The sequence below is a fragment of the Cavia porcellus genome, unplaced genomic scaffold (genome assembly GCF_034190915.1).
Source record: "Cavia porcellus strain 051 isolate PalLab524CR breed Dunkin Hartley unplaced genomic scaffold, mCavPor4.1 scaffold_25, whole genome shotgun sequence".
Taxonomy (NCBI): Eukaryota; Metazoa; Chordata; class Mammalia; order Rodentia; family Caviidae; genus Cavia; species Cavia porcellus.
In genome coordinates this window covers 19,307,581-19,325,811 of record NW_026947508.1, presented here as the reverse complement: position 1 = coordinate 19,325,811, position 18,231 = coordinate 19,307,581, and the positions used below count along the sequence as shown (strand labels likewise).

General features: G+C 44.3%; 1 protein-coding gene across 3 annotated transcripts in view; it reads right to left on the bottom strand.

The window, feature by feature from the left end:
* Window positions 1-17,578, bottom strand: part of Man1c1 (mannosidase alpha class 1C member 1) — a 130,288-nt gene extending 112,710 nt beyond the window's left edge. For all 3 annotated transcript variants that reach the window (XM_063235792.1, XM_003471319.5, XM_063235793.1), the window contains exon 1: window positions 17,034-17,578. In XM_063235792.1, coding sequence (XP_063091862.1) covers window positions 17,034-17,573 — 540 coding nt within the window. In that variant the 5' untranslated portion in view covers window positions 17,574-17,578. The remainder of the gene's footprint in view (window positions 1-17,033) is intronic.
* Window positions 17,579-18,231: the final 653 nt, after the last annotated feature.

The window sequence follows — 18,231 nt, the reverse complement described above, 5'->3', positions numbered from 1 at the left end:
CTCCTAGAGGTAAGCCCTGCACCATTACCCCAACAAGTCCTACGCCATGTTTCCAACCTCCCAGTAGGTAGAGCCAGCCAGATTCTACAAGCACCTCATTTTTATGATGTCTAGAGTTCAACTCATCTCTTTCCAGGATTTCTCACTGACCCTACTCCTGGTGTCAAGACCTGCCCCAAGAAGAAACTACAAAGCATGGTCATTCTACACCAACTCCCGTATCTACATCAGAAACATCTCCCAAGATTCAGCACATGGAGCTTCAATCCTACGAGGCTATTACCCCCACTACTGACCACATTCATCTGAAATGTCCCTTTTCCCCAAGCCTGGCAGGCTCACCAGCCCTTGCTCACGCCTTTCAGGGGTATCTCCACAGGGCTACCATTGTGTCTGTATCTAGATGTGTCCACAGTAACAAGATGTTCTGCTCATGAGAGCAGAAGCCACATCCTCACATTAGGGCTCTGACACATGGCACATCTCTGTGTCCTCACATCTAGGGCTCTAACTGACACATGGCAAGAACAAACTTCCCAGGAAAAGCTGATCCAGAACAAAACAGATAAGCAGCAGGGAGTTAATATCCCTTTTACTGCATATCAATTCAACTACATTATTTCCTAAAGTCTAGTTTGACCTGTTTGGCAATTAAGAGTTCCAACTCAAATCAATTCTGCAAAGAGCCATGTAGCTCGGTGGCACTGTGCCTGCCTGGCAAGCACAAGGCTCTGAGTTCGATTTCCAGTACAACAACAATAACAACAACAAAAATCTACAAATTCCAGCAGCCACACAATGGCAGCTTTTAGGACAACAATAATAGGGAGAAAACCAAACAAATAGCAGCTAACAGGAAGCAGGTAAGAGGACTGAGTTGAGACAAAATAAGGGAAGGAGGCCGAGCCTCCAAAGCCCCAGCCCCTCTCCCAGTGAAGGAATGGCATCCATCGGGGAGGCCTAGGAGAGATGGACCCATGCAGAAATATCTCACCATCTAATTAAACATTTTAGACTCTGCTGCACATGAGAAGGAAACCTACGGCCCCCATGGAACCCTGACAAATGAGTCATTTCCAATCAATCTATCACTATAGCATCTGGGTACCTCAGGAAAATGAAAATAAGACCAACACATAAATGAAAACCAATATACAAACAATCATCTCCCACATAGGCCTCCAGGAAACCACAGCTACAACCATCTGCCAAGTTCCATGTTTGTCACTGCTTCCTGCAGCCAGCGGCCTCTGAGTAAGCACAGCTCCACGCAAGACGCAGCAGCAAGAGAGAAATGTCATCTCTGAAGTCTGACTCTCCATTAATGCTCCTAGGCTGAATGTCTACCCCTTGAAGCTGGAATGAAATCAGTGTGGGACAGAGAAATAGAATGCATTTCATACACTGATTCAGCCAAATAATTTGCTAGAAATAAATTGGGACAGATTGAAGAAAGATTGCAAGTTGGCAAAGGGTGAGAATCACAGGTTTTTTGCATAAACACGCAGCTTTACCGGGGACCATGCTGAAGCCCTGGGGTGGGTTTGGGGGGGCACTCACAGGAATCTAAAGCATACTCTCATTTCCTGCAGCTTCCACCAGGGACAGCGGGGATAGATGTGCTCTATCAACTCAGGTCAGGAATTTGCACGGTAAGTCACATCAATGTCTGGCATGGCAGAAATGATATAAAAGCTGCAACACCTGGGACAGGGTTCTGTTCTTTCTCTTCTTCAGTATCTCCTTTCTCTTGAGCATCCATCCATCAGTTACTCGATTTTTATAGATAACAACCTGCCTTGCTGCTAGCAGGATCTCTTAAGTCCAAAGAGCAATGTGCAAAGGCTGCTCTGTTAACTGGAAAGCGGCAGGGGCCACCCCAGGAGGGAGGGCAAAGGCTTATTTGAAAATCTACACCTGGACAAGCAAATATTTTCATTTCAGCTGTTTACTGTCCTGCTTGCTTCCCCAAAAAAGATTTAGGTGGGACAGACAAATATTTATAGAGCTACGCAATGTTTCCCTGCCTCTAGGCATTTGTTTGTGGTAGGAAATGATCCTGGCACATGGCAATATTACACTGTAAAATTCCTTAAAGTGAGATTCAGCTGCCCTTCCATTAGCTCACTGTACATTAGAGAGACTCCGTAGTTAGTTGGTATTTTCAAAGTCTTTCTTAAAGTTTTAATAAGTCCGTGGCTTCTCTTGAGCATGGGAACAGAGTTCCTCTTAATCTTGGAAAATGAAGTTTTAATTGAATTTTACCCCAGCTCTTCTCTTACCTAATCCTGTTGCAGGTCTTAAATATAGAAAATTTCCAACCTCTCCCATAAGTGGGTAAAGGAGACAGTCAGAAAGGAGACAGAGATGAGGCTAAGACAAACAGCCTCAGGTTAGGGGAAGCCTGATTGCACATCAGAACTGCCTGGGAAGTGTTTTAAACCCTCTTGCTCCAGCTGCACCCCAGACCAATTAAATCTGCATCTCTGATATAATAGGAGGAATTTAGGCATCGGTATTTACTAAAATCCTCCAGGCAATTCCAGACTGTAATAAAGGTTAGAATCCCTTTCTCAGGATTCATAAGAACAGTTCTTTTGAATTCTTACAAGGACTATATTAATTTCATCTCAAAGTGAAAATGCCTCCTCTAAGGCAAGCAGCCTTCAGATGATGCCACAGGAAGAACTTCATAGAGTTCCATAGAGCCAGGAGAGGAGGGTCAGGTCCACGCACCATAACGTAAGGTGATGTGGTCTGGAGCTGGCTGCTTCCCTCTCTAGGTCTCCACTCTGTCAGCTATGAAGCAGGATCATGGTCCATGCTCTATAAGTCATGAGGTTGTTGGGTAGGCTGGCCAAACTCTTAACAGGAGGGTAGGGCTCTAATGCAAATACCACACGCACACGCACACAACACACACAAGATTTTTGATCTGATCTGTTCAAGATGGGAGTGGGCATCATTCCAGCCCAGTCATACGTTACTTCAAAGCAGATTCCTTGGGGGTTCTGACACATAACACACAAGGGGTAGTACAGAGAATCAAAACAGTCTTCTCTATATGTAAGTAGACTTCAAATTCCAGGGCTGACAAACTGAAACCCTGCTCCCACTGGTGCCAAGGTGAAGAGCACTCTGCACAGGGCACAGGGAATCTTACCAAGCTATAATCTGGTCCAGTGCTAGTCACAGGAAATGTGTGTTGCGCATCTGTCTCCCTCATCTTCCCCCATCTGGATTGACATCCCTCTGATACCATTCTCAGCTACTCAAGAATCAATAATCAAACACAGATTTCCTGGCATGATTATAGGAAGGCTACATCCAGCACACCTCTGAGAGCACATCTCTGTGCAGTCTTGATCCCTTTCGAATTACACACCTGCGGAGGCCCATTTCTGAAGCTGCTGGAAGCCTATGGGCTGAGCTGCTATTTTTCTGCCAAAAGTTGAGCCTTTCTCTATAGAGGATTCCCTTATATTTTGAGGTAGCAAACCTGTATACTTTATAGACTGTTCTTCAAAAAGTCCAGTTCTGAAAGGAAGAAACTAAAACCTTTTCTCCTCATTGATTCTTGTAATTAAAAACCAAGACTACTCCAGAGCTCCACAAGGCATGTGACACACAGGGAGAACAGTGTCGGGGACAGCTGGGGAGGAGAAAGACTTGCTGACTTAGGTCAAAAACACGAGCATAGAAAAACAAACCAGGTGCCGAAATGTCTTCAGGAAATCAGTATTCGCTTGGCCAACTTTAGGTTTAGCCTCTGAAAAACTCATTTCTGAGGTAGGGACAGGGGGCTTATCACTTTTTATTGAATATTCTCATCCATCCCAAATGACACAAGTGAAATTAAAGGCAGGTTTCGTGGTGAGATGCGACATTTCCCTGACATGGTACTTCTGGGGATGAGGGACGTGGGCTCAGATCTCACAGAAGGCACCTTGGAAATTTCTGTAGCGATGGATGCAGAACTGCTCTCAGATCACTCAGCAGCTTAGCTCAGGTGAACCCCATACTCCCCTTCTTCCCTTCCTTCTCCCTCCATCTCTTTTTCACCCTTTCTTCCTTCCTTTAATCCTTCCCTCCCTCTTTTCTCCCTTCGACAGGAGGTAAAGAGCCCAGAGAAAATATTTGACAGTTTACAAACCCAAAGAGAAGAGTCACAGTAATGGAGACTGCTGGAATACTGCTGAATACTAACCAACGCTTCTCCTGACATATGAAAGCAAATGAGCAAAACATGCACAAATGACAGCGGATGACTTCAACCGGAAACGGGGAGACCTTTTGAGAACTGCTGCCTCTTGTCAGGTCACAGTTCCAGCGCAAAATTATTTCACTCCTCCAGTGCCAATTACAAAAATATAAATAAGAATCTTTAAATAGTGAAACTACATGTAGGATCTGACATCCTGTGTTTGATTCAGGAGTCTTTAGAGATCTGTTCAATGTCAGCTTATTTGTGTTTTACACAGAATGGAAACAAGCTACGGTGAGTGGTTTGCTATAGCCAACACGTCAGAAAATAACAGGAAGAGCAGGGAATAAAGCAGCCAGAAACACGCATCCCGGCAAGAAGTGACACCTGACAGACTAAACAAAAAGCGGGAGGGGCTGCTCCAAAGCAGAGGATTCTGGACTCTCAAAGTAAAAAAAGCATCCACAATGTTTGACAAAAAAAAAATTTTTTAATGGCCAGACATATCATAAAGTAGGACAGTGTGATCCATAATGAGGAGCCGAAACAGTCACCAGAAAGACCAAACAATGATGAAGGTGCTGGAAATAGCAAAGACTTCTTAAAAAGCTATTACTGTTGGAGGCAGGGGAGGGGAGGGAAGGGAAGGGAAAAAGAATTAAGATGCGGTATGTCCATGTGCCAACTCCCCGGGTGAATGTAAGCATTGTGTACTACAAACATGGACTAATAGAACATCTTTAAATTTGTTAAAGGCTATTATAAATATGTCTTAGGACTCAAAATATAGAAACAATGAATGAGCACATGGGAAATCTCAGAGAAACCAAAACCTTTTTAAAAACTCAAATGGAACTCTAGCTACTAGGGAGACAAAGGCAGGAGGGTCACAAGTTCAAGGCCAGCCTGGGCAACTTACGAAGATGCTGTCTTCAGAAAAAAGTTCAAATGGTAATTCTGGAAGTAAAAATCACTGAAAATGTTGGATTCACTGGTTTTAGCAACAGATTGCACCCTACACAAGAGCCACCCTGAAGGACAGAGAGGAAGTCTGAAGGAAAAAAAAAACCCAGAGATTCAGTGATTCTAGAACAAAACCAATCTAATTTATTGTAACTAGAGTTCTGAATGAAAAGGAGATACACTGGATGAGGAAAAGTATTTTAAGAAATAGGGGCCAAACTTTTTCCAACTGGATGGAAAAACAACTCAAAGACAAAATAAACTCAACAAACCCCAAGAAGTAGAAATAAAGGCATTCACTCCTAAGCACAGTACCATCAAAATGCTGGAAATCAGAAGTAAATGGAAAAATGTTTGTTTAGTTAGTTGCCGTGCTGGGGATTGAACCCATGGCCTTTGCACTGAGCTGTATATTTTTTTTTCCGATACAGTCTCACTAAGTCATTGTTGTCCAGCCTGGATTTGAACTTGCCTTTTTCCTGCTTTTGGCCTTCCAAGGTGCTAGGATTACTGGCATATGCCACCACTCCTGGCTCTGGAAAAACTTTAATACTACACAAAAGGAAGGGAAAGCCATGTGTGCAGGGAAGCATCCTCTAACCTCTCATCAGAAACAATGAAAACTCCAAGACAATGGAATAATATCTTTAGGTAAAGAAAGAAAAACTCAATCTCAAATTACATATCAAGCCAAAACTTCCTTTAGAAATGAAGACAAAGTAGAGATATCTGTGGATAACAAACGTGCAAGAATCTGTCACCAACAGAGCTTCAATTATTAAAAAAAAAATTAATAGTTTTTCAGGCCAAAGGGGAACAATATCAGTCAGAAATTCACACATATAACACCAGAAATAATACCAGAAATAGTAAGTGTGAGTCAAAAGTCTAATATATAAATTTCTTTAAGATAACTGACTGTTAAAAATAAAGTAAAAATAATACCAATATATTACAGGGTTTATAACATACGTAAAAGCTAAATTTATGACAGTGACAGACTGAAGAATAGAAAAATGGAAATACAGTGTCATAAGAGCTTTACTTCACACATGAAATATTATTTCAAGGTTGACTGTGGTATGGATAAAAATTCTAATAATTAAAGATATACATATATATGCATAAGATATGAGATAATAAAATTATAATTAATTAATCCAAAAGAAAGTTTAAAATGGAAGAAAGGATATATGGAACTAATAAAAAAAACTGCCAGATTTGAGCCCAGTTATATAAATATTATGTTAAATGTAAACTGAATAAACACTACTTAAAAGGCAGAGATTGCTAGAGTGGATTTTAAAAAGATACACTTTAAATACAAAGATATTTAAAAAATAAAAGAATGGATAATGAACATCATATAAATATTAATCACACTAATCATATGAAAGCTGAAGAAGCTACATTAAGCACGTGAAATACACCTCAAACACACACCTGTAACCCCAGCATCCTGGAAGCCAAGGCAGAGGATTGTGACTTCAAGCCCAACTTGGGAATCTTACCAACTAAAGAGATCCTGTCTCTAAATAAAAAAGGGGCTGGAAATGTAGCTCAGTACAAGGGCCTAGTACTGAAACGAAAATAAAATGAAATGAAGAAAAAATACGTCTGTAATGCTAAAAGGGTCAAATCATCCAGAAAATATACTACTACTAAATGTGTATATATCAGATAACTAAAATATAAAACATATGAAGCGATAACTGACACTGAATTTTAAGTGGATATTAAAAATACTAACAGTTGATTCTTAGATTAATAAAATTAATAAACTACTAGTGAAACTATTTTCAAGAAGAAAGCTGAAAATACAATTACCAGTATCAGAAATAGAACAAGAAATATCACTATAGACCCCACAAACATTCTGAAGGAAAACAGAGATCTTAGAAACAGTTTTATTCCAATAAGTTCTACACCTGAAATGGACAAATTCCTTAAAAGACAAACTGACAAAACTGACATACAAAAAAAAAAATTGTGTCTGATATACAATTAAATTAATAATTTAAAACTTCTACCACCCTAGAAAAAATCTAGGCTGTTTATCAGGTTTTATCAGTGGAGTCTATCAAATACCTAAGAAAGAAATAATATCAGTGTCCCACAAACTCTTCCAGAAAATACAGAAAGTACTTTTCAGTCCCTTTTATGAGGTAAGCACAATGCTGATGACAAAGGCTTCGCGAGAAAACTATTTCACAAAAACAGGTGCAGAAATCCCTAACAAAGTATTAGAAAATCAAATGCAATTTTGTTTTAATATTCATTTTAAATCTGTATGATTCACCATATGAATAGAATTAAAGAAGAAAACTGTATCATCCCCACAGATGCAGAAAAAGCATAAAGCATTCGACAATATTTGATCTCATTCTTCATTTAAAAAGACAAAACAAAACAGAACAAAAACCCTCTCTGCAAATTAGGAACGAAGGGAATTTCTTCAGCCTGATAAAAACCATTCACCAAAACCCCACATCTAACGTCACTGTTGGTGATGAAAGCCTGAGTGCTTCTCCCCAGAGAACGAGGACAAGGCAAGGATGTCAGCTCTCACCCCCTCTATCTAACACGGGCCTGGACGTCCTAGCCGGGGCAGCGAGGCAAGAGGCACAAATAAAAAGCCCACAAATTGGAAAGAGGAAGTGAAACTGTCTGACTCAGAAACAACATGATTCTACACAAAACAGATCCTAAGAAATTTACCCCAAACTATCTACTGCATTCAATAAGATCATATAGTAAAAGGTCAATGTATGCTTCAAAAAATTTTCTATTGTATTTCTACATACTAGCAGCAAAAAAAAAAAAAAAAATGGAAAAGAACAAATTTAAAAATATCATTTAGTGTCATTCACAATAGCCGATTTCTGGAAACAGCCTAAATGCCCATCAACAGACAAATGGACAAAGAAAATGTATACATATATAGGTGTTTTATTCAGCCATAAATAATGAATGCGATCATCTACAGGAAAATGGGGGGCCCATGAGCCCATAATGTTTAGTGAAGTAAGTCAGAAAAAGAAAGTTAAATATCACATGGTTTCCGTTATGTGAGAAATCCAAAACTATAAATAAACAGAAGAGTAAAATAAAGGAGAGTTGATAGAAAACAGGGAGGCGGAACCTCTGGAGATGAGGAAAGGGATTGAGGGAAGGGAGGAGGGATACAAGCAGGCAGGGATGGAGAGGGGACAGAAAATGATCAAAACGTGACACACATTTACCAGTTCCCCAAAATGAATGTAAATATTATCTCCAAAACATATCACTAAAAATATTTTTAAAGCATGCTATCTATCACAGCATAAATGTTAAGTGGAGATATAGTTAATAAAAGACGTTCAAGCTCTACATCGAAAACGCTATTAAAAATAAAGAAAATCCAAACAAAAAAGAAGGGGACCAAGTCTATGACTTCAATGATCCAATACTGGTTTTGTCGTCACTACCGTTTTTGCAATGCTGGGGACTGAACCTGGGCCCTCGTGCATGCCAGGCAGGCACTTTACCCCAGAGTCAAACCCCTGGCCACAATATGGTAAAGGTAACAGTTTTTCCCCACTTAGATTTTAGATGTGGGACAAATCCAATCAAAATCTCAGCAGGATTTTTCATAGAAGCCAATGAGGCTGATCTCAAATGAATATAGAAATGCAAAGAACCTGTAATAGCCAAAGCAATTTTGAAAAAGAAACTCAAAGATGGAGGAATCACACCAGCTGTTTTCAAGACTCATTATAAAGCCACAGCATCAAGACAGTATGAAATGGAAAAGTCCAAAAGTGGAGCACATATATTTGTCAATTGATTTGACAAAGACATCAAAGCAGTTCAATGGGGAAAGGAAAGAAGTTTTCAACAGTGTTGAACAACTGGACACCTAAAAGGAAAATAATCAACCTCAACTCCCAACCCTATCCCATGTACAAAAATTAATTGGAAGCAGATAAGAGACCTAAATGTAAAAAATAAAATCACTAAAACTTAAAAGATTATTTTCATGAACTTGGGGCAGGCAAAGTTTTTTTTAAAGTATATACAGAAAGCAGTCACATTTTTAAAAAATCAATACACTGGACTTCATAAAAATTTAGAGTTTCTGCTTTTTCAAATGATGCAAGTAAGAAAAATGAAAAAACAAACCAAATTTTAAAAAAAATAATAGCTGATAAAGACTTATAATCATGGTATTATTGAAAAATATGATTAATATTTAAGTTTTTTTAAAAAATGTATTGCAGTAAAAGGCATGTCACCATTAATCCCCTGCAAATTTCTCTCCCTCGTTTCAACCCATTTTGAACCCACATATCCCATCATTCTTCCCCTTTCTGAAGAAGTTCTAGAAGTCCTCTTGTGTCTTTATTGGCTTGTTGTGGCTCCCTCAATGTCCTGCATCAATTCAAAACATTTACCTTTCACTGTCACTTTGACTTTGGGGAAGAGCCAGAAGAAGTTGCATGGTGCTAGATGCTGTGTGTGAATCAGGAGGATGAGGATGCACAGTAACGGCTTTATGAGCCTGTTTTCTCATCGGCTGGCACTTGGCAAAACACATTCAGAAAAGCTTCAGAAAGTGGCATGAATGACGGGATAAGTGTGTTCAAAATAAGGGAGAGTGCCAGGCGCGGTGGTGCACGCCTATCATCCCAGCACTCGGAGGCTGAGGCAGGAGGACTGCTGTGTGAGTTTGAGGCCAGCCTGCACTATACAGCGAGACCCCATTCCAAATGAAACAAACAATAAAATACAATAATAAAAAAGAAGCAATGTAACAATTTTAAAAATAAGGAGGAGTACGTTGAGGGAGATTAGTAACAGTGTGTCTCTTTCTGTAATAAACTTTCAAAAATTTAAACATCATATAATTTTGATCATGCCACATGTATACACATTCTTACAATTCAATAAGACGATGTATATCCTAATTTTTAAAATTAAAACAGGGGCCAAAGGTTTGAACAGACATGAGACATGGAAGTGGCAAATTAACACATGAAGAGACATTGTGTATCAGTAGATACAAATTAAGCTATAATGAAAGATCACAACCTACTGTGTAAAAGAACTAAGTCTGTATGAGCTGGTAATAACAAACGCTGGCCAGGATGGAGAACTTGCACATTGTGAATGGGGGTATAAAACAATCTGACTCCTTATGGAAAGTGTTTCTGGTTTCTCTCACAGTCACATATATACCTAATCTATGAACCAATAACTCTATTTCTAGTTTCACAAAAGAAACGAAAATCTATGCCCATACAAGGACTTACACATAATATGTTCTTAGCAACTTTATTCATAGTAGTCAAATGCTTGAAACAACCCCCAAATCCAACCACAGGTGAATGGATAAACAAAGAGCTACAGTCACAAAACAGAACATCTCTCAACAAAAAGGAACAAAGGCCTGACATATGATATGCATGAATTTTAGAACAGCATCCTCTGAAGGAAGCCTTGTACTGCACAACATATCCTGTCCTGCCCTATTTATCTGAAGTTCTAGCACAGGCCCTGCTAATCTCTATACAGAGATCTCAAAAGGGTGATGGGTGGATGCGAGGTAGATGATGGGGCCTGATTAGAAAGGTGTAAAGGATGTTTCTCTCTTAGATGATGAAAATGTTCCATTATCTTGACAAAGGTGTGGTCTGCAAAGTTTTCTGCATTTGTTAGAATTCGGCAAACTGTTTATTTAAGATCTGTGCAACTCACTAAATTTGGAAGGCAGGGAGAAAAATCTATTATTTGGCTGCTGAAAATAGCTGCTATTTAGTTAAAACTGTTTGCCCAGGTTCACTGAGATAGCAGCTGAGTCCCAGAAGACGCTGGATGAAAGTTCATCTATCAAGCAGGGAACTAGTCAAAATGCCAAAGTTTCCTGTGTTGAAGCCACCATAATGGTACTTCAGTAAAACAGACAACTGCCCTGGCTTTAGCCTTTAATTAAAGATTCAGCTAAGTGACATACTCAGATCTGGGCATAGTGGCACCCAACAACTTGGAAGGCTGAGGCAGAAGGATTGCAAATTCAGGGCCAGCTTGGGCAATTTAGCAAGATTTTGCCTCAAGATAATAAACAGAAAAGGCTGAGGGTATAGTTCATTCTAATCCCCAGTACTGGTGGAGAGACAGAGACAGAAACAGACACATAAACTCAGAGCCGTCTATGAGCTGTCCTGACTGCCTTTCTGTCTGATTTGAAGAGCTCTCAATCAAAATCTTAGAAAACACTCTTCTTTGAGGGAAAAAAAAAAAAAAACACCTGCAAGTAAGCACCACACTATGGCTTGTCACTGTGGTCTCTGCGGTTTCTATTCTCTGTGCAGGTGGAGGCACCAAGTGGGTCTGATTTACATCAGTCTCAGCTGCACTGACACTGCACTGAAAGAGAACTAAAACTGTACTGTCTGAGATACCGACAGCCCCAGCGTGAAGGAGGAAGAGGCAGGCAGGCCTAAGGTGCTCAAGTCCCCCAATTCTTTGAGGACTCTCCAATTGGTTTCTTATGATTGGCCATGGAAACACACAGCTAAGAAAACTGATCGTTTCTTTCCCCCACATTATGCAAACACTTGTGCAGAAAGGCTTGGGCCAAGGGTAGTGAGAAATCAGGAGCCATGGCTCGTTGTTTGAATGAGCCTGGTCTTTTTGGACTGCAGGTGCACAGAATTGAAATAATAAGCCTCGGCTCACGACACTTATGCCTGCTTGATGGGGGGCCTCCTATTTTCAAGTAATATAATAAATATCCATGCATTCACTCAAGGAAGTCATTCTGCTCAGTTCTATGTCCATCATTTCCTTGCTAAGGCTTTGCTGATTTAGCCAATGGAAGTAAGACAGAGAGAGTTGCCTAAGGCTCCCAACACCTCCCCTATCATACACTCAACTTAGAATGCAGACAGGTACCATCCCCAAGTCCAAACCAGTACCCACAAGACTCAGGGCCCACCTACACTGTCCTGGCATGGGGCTTGAGAATCTACAAGCCTGATTTATATTCTTTAGTAAGAGAAAACATGTAAGTCCCTTTGAAGGAAGTATGTCTAATATTTATCACAATATTTATTTTTGGTGAAGTAATGTATCAGTCATTCTGAAAAGCTAGAGAAAAGGCATTTCCTGAACTCAGATGTAAATCAGTCACTCTGAAAACCACAGGGGAATCTATACTCTTACCCGCTCCCCTCCTTGCTAACTGTACCGTGAAATAAGCAGCTGACTTTTCAAAGTCATCAGTGTATTTATTTCTTGCCCTAACACTAAAGACACAGTTAAGGATGTGAGGCCCGGGAACCAATTGCTCCTGGAATGCCTAATTCCCCCAAATGATGGTGCAACACAAAATGAAAGTAGAAAGCCAACCAACCTGCATGTGCCGAGCCGTACAGCTGGTAGGGACATGTTCTAAGCTTTGCTCTAAGTGCAGCGCTCAGATCTAAAGAGAAAGGAGCGGTGTGTGACTGGGCTGGGGAGGGAAGGGTCTCCCGAGGGGCCTCCCCGGTTAGTAGAGGCAGTTTCCATTCATGTTAAATGCAAGGTGGGAGGGAATTAAAGGAACTAAAGTACAAGTACAAGGGAGGGGAAAAAGGGATCTTCAATGGATCTGCAACTCAGAGCTCTCTGAGGGGAAGCTATTAAATCAGAGCCATTCCTAATATTAATTATCTTAACTCTTTCACAGGCTCTGATGCACACGCTACAAAGAACACAACACCTTTTAATTTTCCTACCTGTTCCCTGGTGCCAGTGAGGATAAATCAGATATACAAAGAAACCGCACATGACTAACAAAGCGGCCCATTAATGGGGAGCAAGGGTCACTTGCCAACATGACTTCCTCAGACACCCCCACGTGTCAAACCAGCCACATTCTGGAGGCCTGGCTCAGCAGGCCAAAGGACCGGTGCTGGGCACTCCCTGCCAAGTCACATGAACTGTGGTGCAACTCCAGGCACCACCCAGGGCCTGCTGCTCGGGCATGAGGGATTTTACTCGCAAATGTACCCCACATACACACACCAAGCAGCCTAGCACTCAGAATGTTAGTGCCATCTCTTGGGTCACTGGACTGCTGAGCCCAGTGGCTGGTACTCAGAGCCTCCACGTGTCCTGAGGGTGAAGACTCTGTCTCTGCTACCAGCAACTTTAACTCAGTTCACACATCATGACTTGGCCATTCATTCAAATAGGTGGGCTCCGATTTAATGTCACGTCGCAACTTAATGGATTTCTAGGTCTCAGGACACATCCATAAACAAAACAGTAAATAGGGATGGTGGGGAAGAGAGGGAATACCCCCAAATGCTGGTCTTGTGGTTTTACCACGAAGATGGGGGCCCAGTGATACATAGACCCCCGCTTGAGGTCAGAGGAGGGCCTTAAACTCTGGTTGGTTTCTGGAGGACTACTGCATATGCGGTGCATGAGAACCCTGGGTTCGGAACCCGTGTGCTTCTTCCTCGGCCCAGCACTCCAGGATGTGGTTGCCTCTAACCAGAGCAGCCGCCCTTTCCACAGGTCATCCAAAAGCACTATACTGTCAGAGGAAGCCCCACCGCCAGTGCCCTGTACTCTAAGCCCCAGACTCCTCCCTTTAACAAAAAGCCCCTTCGCTGGGAAAGACAACTGAGGTTTCCTGTATCAGCAACCAACCAGCTTCAGCTGCACCCAGGACAGTGTAAAATTGTTTTGTTGAGCTATAACCTGACAACCTAGACGTTCACAACCTGTGTTGCATCTGAACTTAAATCAGTAAGGAATCTACCTGGGGGTAAAGCACCCCGTTCCCTCTATGATCTTCGGATCTGGAAGTAAAGCTGCTAACACGTGTTCTCCCTTTACGTTCTAGCCATCACCTTTACTCTTCATGATCCCAGCTGAGGATCTGTTCAATTCCATCTCCAAAGTTCATTATGGGTGCCAGGAATAGTTAATAAATAGTGGAGTATCTACTCATAGGTACTACATCAGCAACATCACCGCATCAGCACCCCACTACACTACTGTCCTTGACTTCATGGAACAGAGAAAGTACACCGCTAAGCAGTCCCAGACACACAGGCAGTTCCCTTAGGAGGCTGTGCTGGAAGCCAAAGTCTTCACAATTAGCTGCTTGCTTCTCCCTCACCGCATTTTATAGGAAGGTCCAAGAAGGACCTTGTCCAAAGTCAGAGAGTTGAGAGCTGAACTGTGACTCCAATCCACATTCTCTGGGCCTCCTCCTGTGATACTTCACTTTAAGCTTCCAAAATGGGGGAGACGGGGCTTTGAGGAAAAAGAGGTGGTTCTGGTGAAAGAGTTTCCTGATGCATGTACACCCAGAACCTGCAGCTTCAACCCATCTTATCAGCACAGACCTCCTGCCCATGTCCATCTCTCAAACTAGAATACTCATAAATATACTTTGTTGATACAGAGTCTGGGTGTCCAGCTGCTGTTCACTCTCATTTATTATTCTCTGTGACTCTGCCTTGGTATTTATTTTCACTTTAAAAACCTCATCTTATAAGCACAGGGTCCTTTTTATCTGATTCTAGCTCCTTCCCTGCACCTCAGGTCTAATCAATCCATGTCTGGAAAGAAACCAAAAATGAATGCCATAGTCCCTTTTGTGAAAACAGGCACCTTTCGAAAATGATCTTCCCAAGCTAGGCATAACACAGAGAGAAATTTAAACAAGACAGAAATAAACATGCCCCCAGCAGGGGTGCTATGCCTTCCTTACCAGATGGGACATCAGGGATGGCAGCCCTGTGCTAACATCTAAGCCACCAGCTCTGCCCCACGTTTTTCAGGTTCAAGAAACCAGAAGACACATCAGGCTTCAAAACGTAATAGTGTACATGAACCAGCCTCTCTACTCGGAGGTGCTTACAATCTTCAAGGCAGTAAGAGGGGACTGCTGAACACCAGCTGCAGGTAAATGCAGGCCTCTTGCTACTACAGGGTCAGAGGAGATGCTACACACACACAGATCCAGACTACTGGCGATGAACGTGGAGCCCTCCCAGCAGATCATTTTATACCCACCTGCAAAGAGAGTCCTCAAACACCTGTTATCACTCCCAGCTTCTGCTGGCAGAAAAGCTGGCTTTACAGAGGGAAGAATCAAGTTCCCCACCAGCCAGCCTACCCTCCTACCCAGGCTCCAACCCTAGGTTTTCAGAAATGGGTCACATGCACCTCTTCTGAGGAAGACGGTAGTTCATTCCTAATCCTTTGGGGAGCCTTTGGAAAATCTGGTGGCAGTTCTGTACATTCCATGAAAAACTGCACACCTGCAGTTTATATGCAATTTCACTCAGAGTTACTGTCCTCTCAGGAGGTCTAGAAGGGCAGACACAGCTAATGTACTCAGAGGAAGCTTTGAGAAAGGCAGCTGCGGGAGGTCCAGGTGAACTGTGAACAACACAGTTCTCTAATAAAAGGGGGAAAAGCGATGTCCCTTACTTAGCTACTGCAAGTTCTAGCCTTCAGTTAACCTTTGAGCGTTCAACAAGAATTTAAAAACAGAAGCAAGTGCATAAGCACAAGTGTGTGTGTGTACATGCACACACACACACACACACACACACACACACACACACACACACACGAAGGCCTCAGCTTCTTGTGAATTCCTATCTTGACCTCACAAAATGTCCTGGGATCACTGGTTGACTCTCAGGGCGCAGCACAGCATGGCTGAGTCAGAGCAGAGATAAATGAGAGAGAGGTGGGCACTGGGAGGCAGGAGAGTCCAGATAAGGGGAAAGGGACAGCCAAGTTTCCACCAGCTCTTTGTATATCTTGGCAGGGTAAATTCCGACCCTTGCTGTCTGCTGCCCCTAGAAATCAGAGCAGACCTACTGGCTTCCTTGCAGCAAACCAAGAGGTCCAGACTGAAGCAGCTCTCCTTCTGGGCCCATGGGGGAAGGGAGAGCATCCTCTGGTTTCTAGGGAAGAGACCCTGGCCCACCGCTTGTCCGCAGCCCCCTGGTGGCCTGGGGGTGTCACTGCAGCCCCTCTGCATCGCGGAACACATACCTCACATACTGTAGACTGCCCTAACAGTGGTGGAGTAGAACAGGTACCAGAGGCCACCTGACAACAGTCTCTAAGCCATTGTAAGGCTGTGTTTGTTTTGATTTCTTAAACCAAGGCTCAGACTTAAAGTGACCCTTCTAAATTCCTCCCTGGTTCAATCCCTACAGGGAACCAGTCCAAGGCCTGCTTCATTAAGCCAATAACCTCAGAGCTTCTGTAATGTTTACCATCGCCTTATTGATCATTTCCTTCTGCATCACACACAATTATGCGCAACTCTTCCAAAGTTCAATAGAAACAACAGAAATGAACCACATCTCTGGTCTTTAGGGTGCTGACCAGATTACTAAATATTTGCAGGACACCAAATAGTCCTCAAATAGGCTTCTGGGTAGCAGGTCCTACAGGAGTGTCGGGGAAGCCAAGACTAAAGACACACAGTGACAAAGTATTTCCAGTGGCTCCAGTGTCTACAAATACAGAGGGTCCCCATTATGAATCTGAGCTCCTCTTTCATTAGCAGCTCTACTAAGGGGAGAAATGGAACCCATCTGGGCTGGAGACTGAGCAGGAAAGACCAGAACACGAGTTGTAGAAAGTTAACTAGTCCAGGGGTTCAGCCACTATCCCAAGAGGTCAGGATGATCAACTGAACGCCTGAGAAAGCGTACAGGGCGGGAAGTTGGGAAGTTTAGGGAGAGAGGGCGGGCTGCAGTGCGCCTGACTCGTGGGGCCAGGGAAGGGTTGGGCTCAGGGAAGTGCAGAGGAGTACCAGATCTTTTCTTGGAGTGGGAATGGAAGGCAGGATGCTTACCTCCTTGATTTTCTCCCGTTGGGCTCTAACCTGGCTCTGAGGTTCCTTACTTTCATCAGTCCTGGTCCCCAGCACTGGGTGGCGGAGGCGACTCCGGAACGCGTTGAAGTCAAAGCTGAATGGGATACTCTCCTCACCCGGCCTGAGGGCCGCAACGCCGCTGCCCCGGGCTGCTGTGGCTTCCTCCCGGGGTCCGGTGGGGCGGGTGCGCCTCAGCCACCCCTTCCTGTGGCGGGGACCCGCCCGGCTGTTGGGGTCATCCTCGCCCGGAGCCGGCGCCGCGGGGGCCGGGTTAGGGGGTGGCTCCCGCTGGCGGACCGGGGAGTGGCCGGGGACTTCGGCTATCACCTCCAGGCCGGGCTGCTGGATCCGGGACGCCAGGAAGAGGCGCTTGAGTCGGGAAGAGTGGGGCAGCAGGAAGAGGGCCCCGAAGCACAGGGTGACGAGGCCCGAGAGGAAGAGAAGGAAAAGGAACTTCTGCGGCAGCCGCAGACCCCACGGGGAGGGCGGGACGAAGCCCGGCAGTTTCCTCATGTGCATCGTGGCCTGGAGCGGGTCTGGGGGACGTAAGCTCTGCTCAGGAACCCCGAGGTCCTCGGAGTCCACGCACGTGTCCTCAGGGGGCGACGGAAGAGGATCAGCGTGCAGGGGCGCAGTCCGGAGTGGGGGTCGCGGGGCCAGGCCGCCAACCCCGAGTTTCGGCGCTTCGGAGACCGTCCCTGAAGTTCAGGGAGTTTGCAGCGTGCGCTCCCGCGAGGGGGCGGGCGGGGCCCGGGCGAGCGGGGCGGCGCGGCTCGGGGCCCGGGCCCGCAATGCCCGGCCGCGCGTCGCAGCCTCGCCTGCCTCCCCGCAACAGCCGTCACATGCCGTCCTGGCGCCGGGCCGCCCTCGGTCCTCCTGCCTCCCTCCTGCGCTCGCCGGAGCCCAAAGTTTCAGCCTCGGAAGCAGTTTGCAGGGGACTAGCTCTGGAGGCAAGGAGGCGGCAGGGCAGCAAGAGAGCCCTGCTCCCAGCGCGCTCCACCCGCGGGGTCGCGACAGCGCCCTGGCCGGGCGACCCGGACACGTCCACAACTTTGCTCTGCCGGGGTTCGGGGAGAGGCAGAGAGAGGAGGCAGGCGCTTCCGAGCCTGCGAGTGGCGGCAGCTTGGCGAGGCCCCCGGAGCGGAGGGATGCTCCAGCCGGGGTCCGGAGCCCGGCG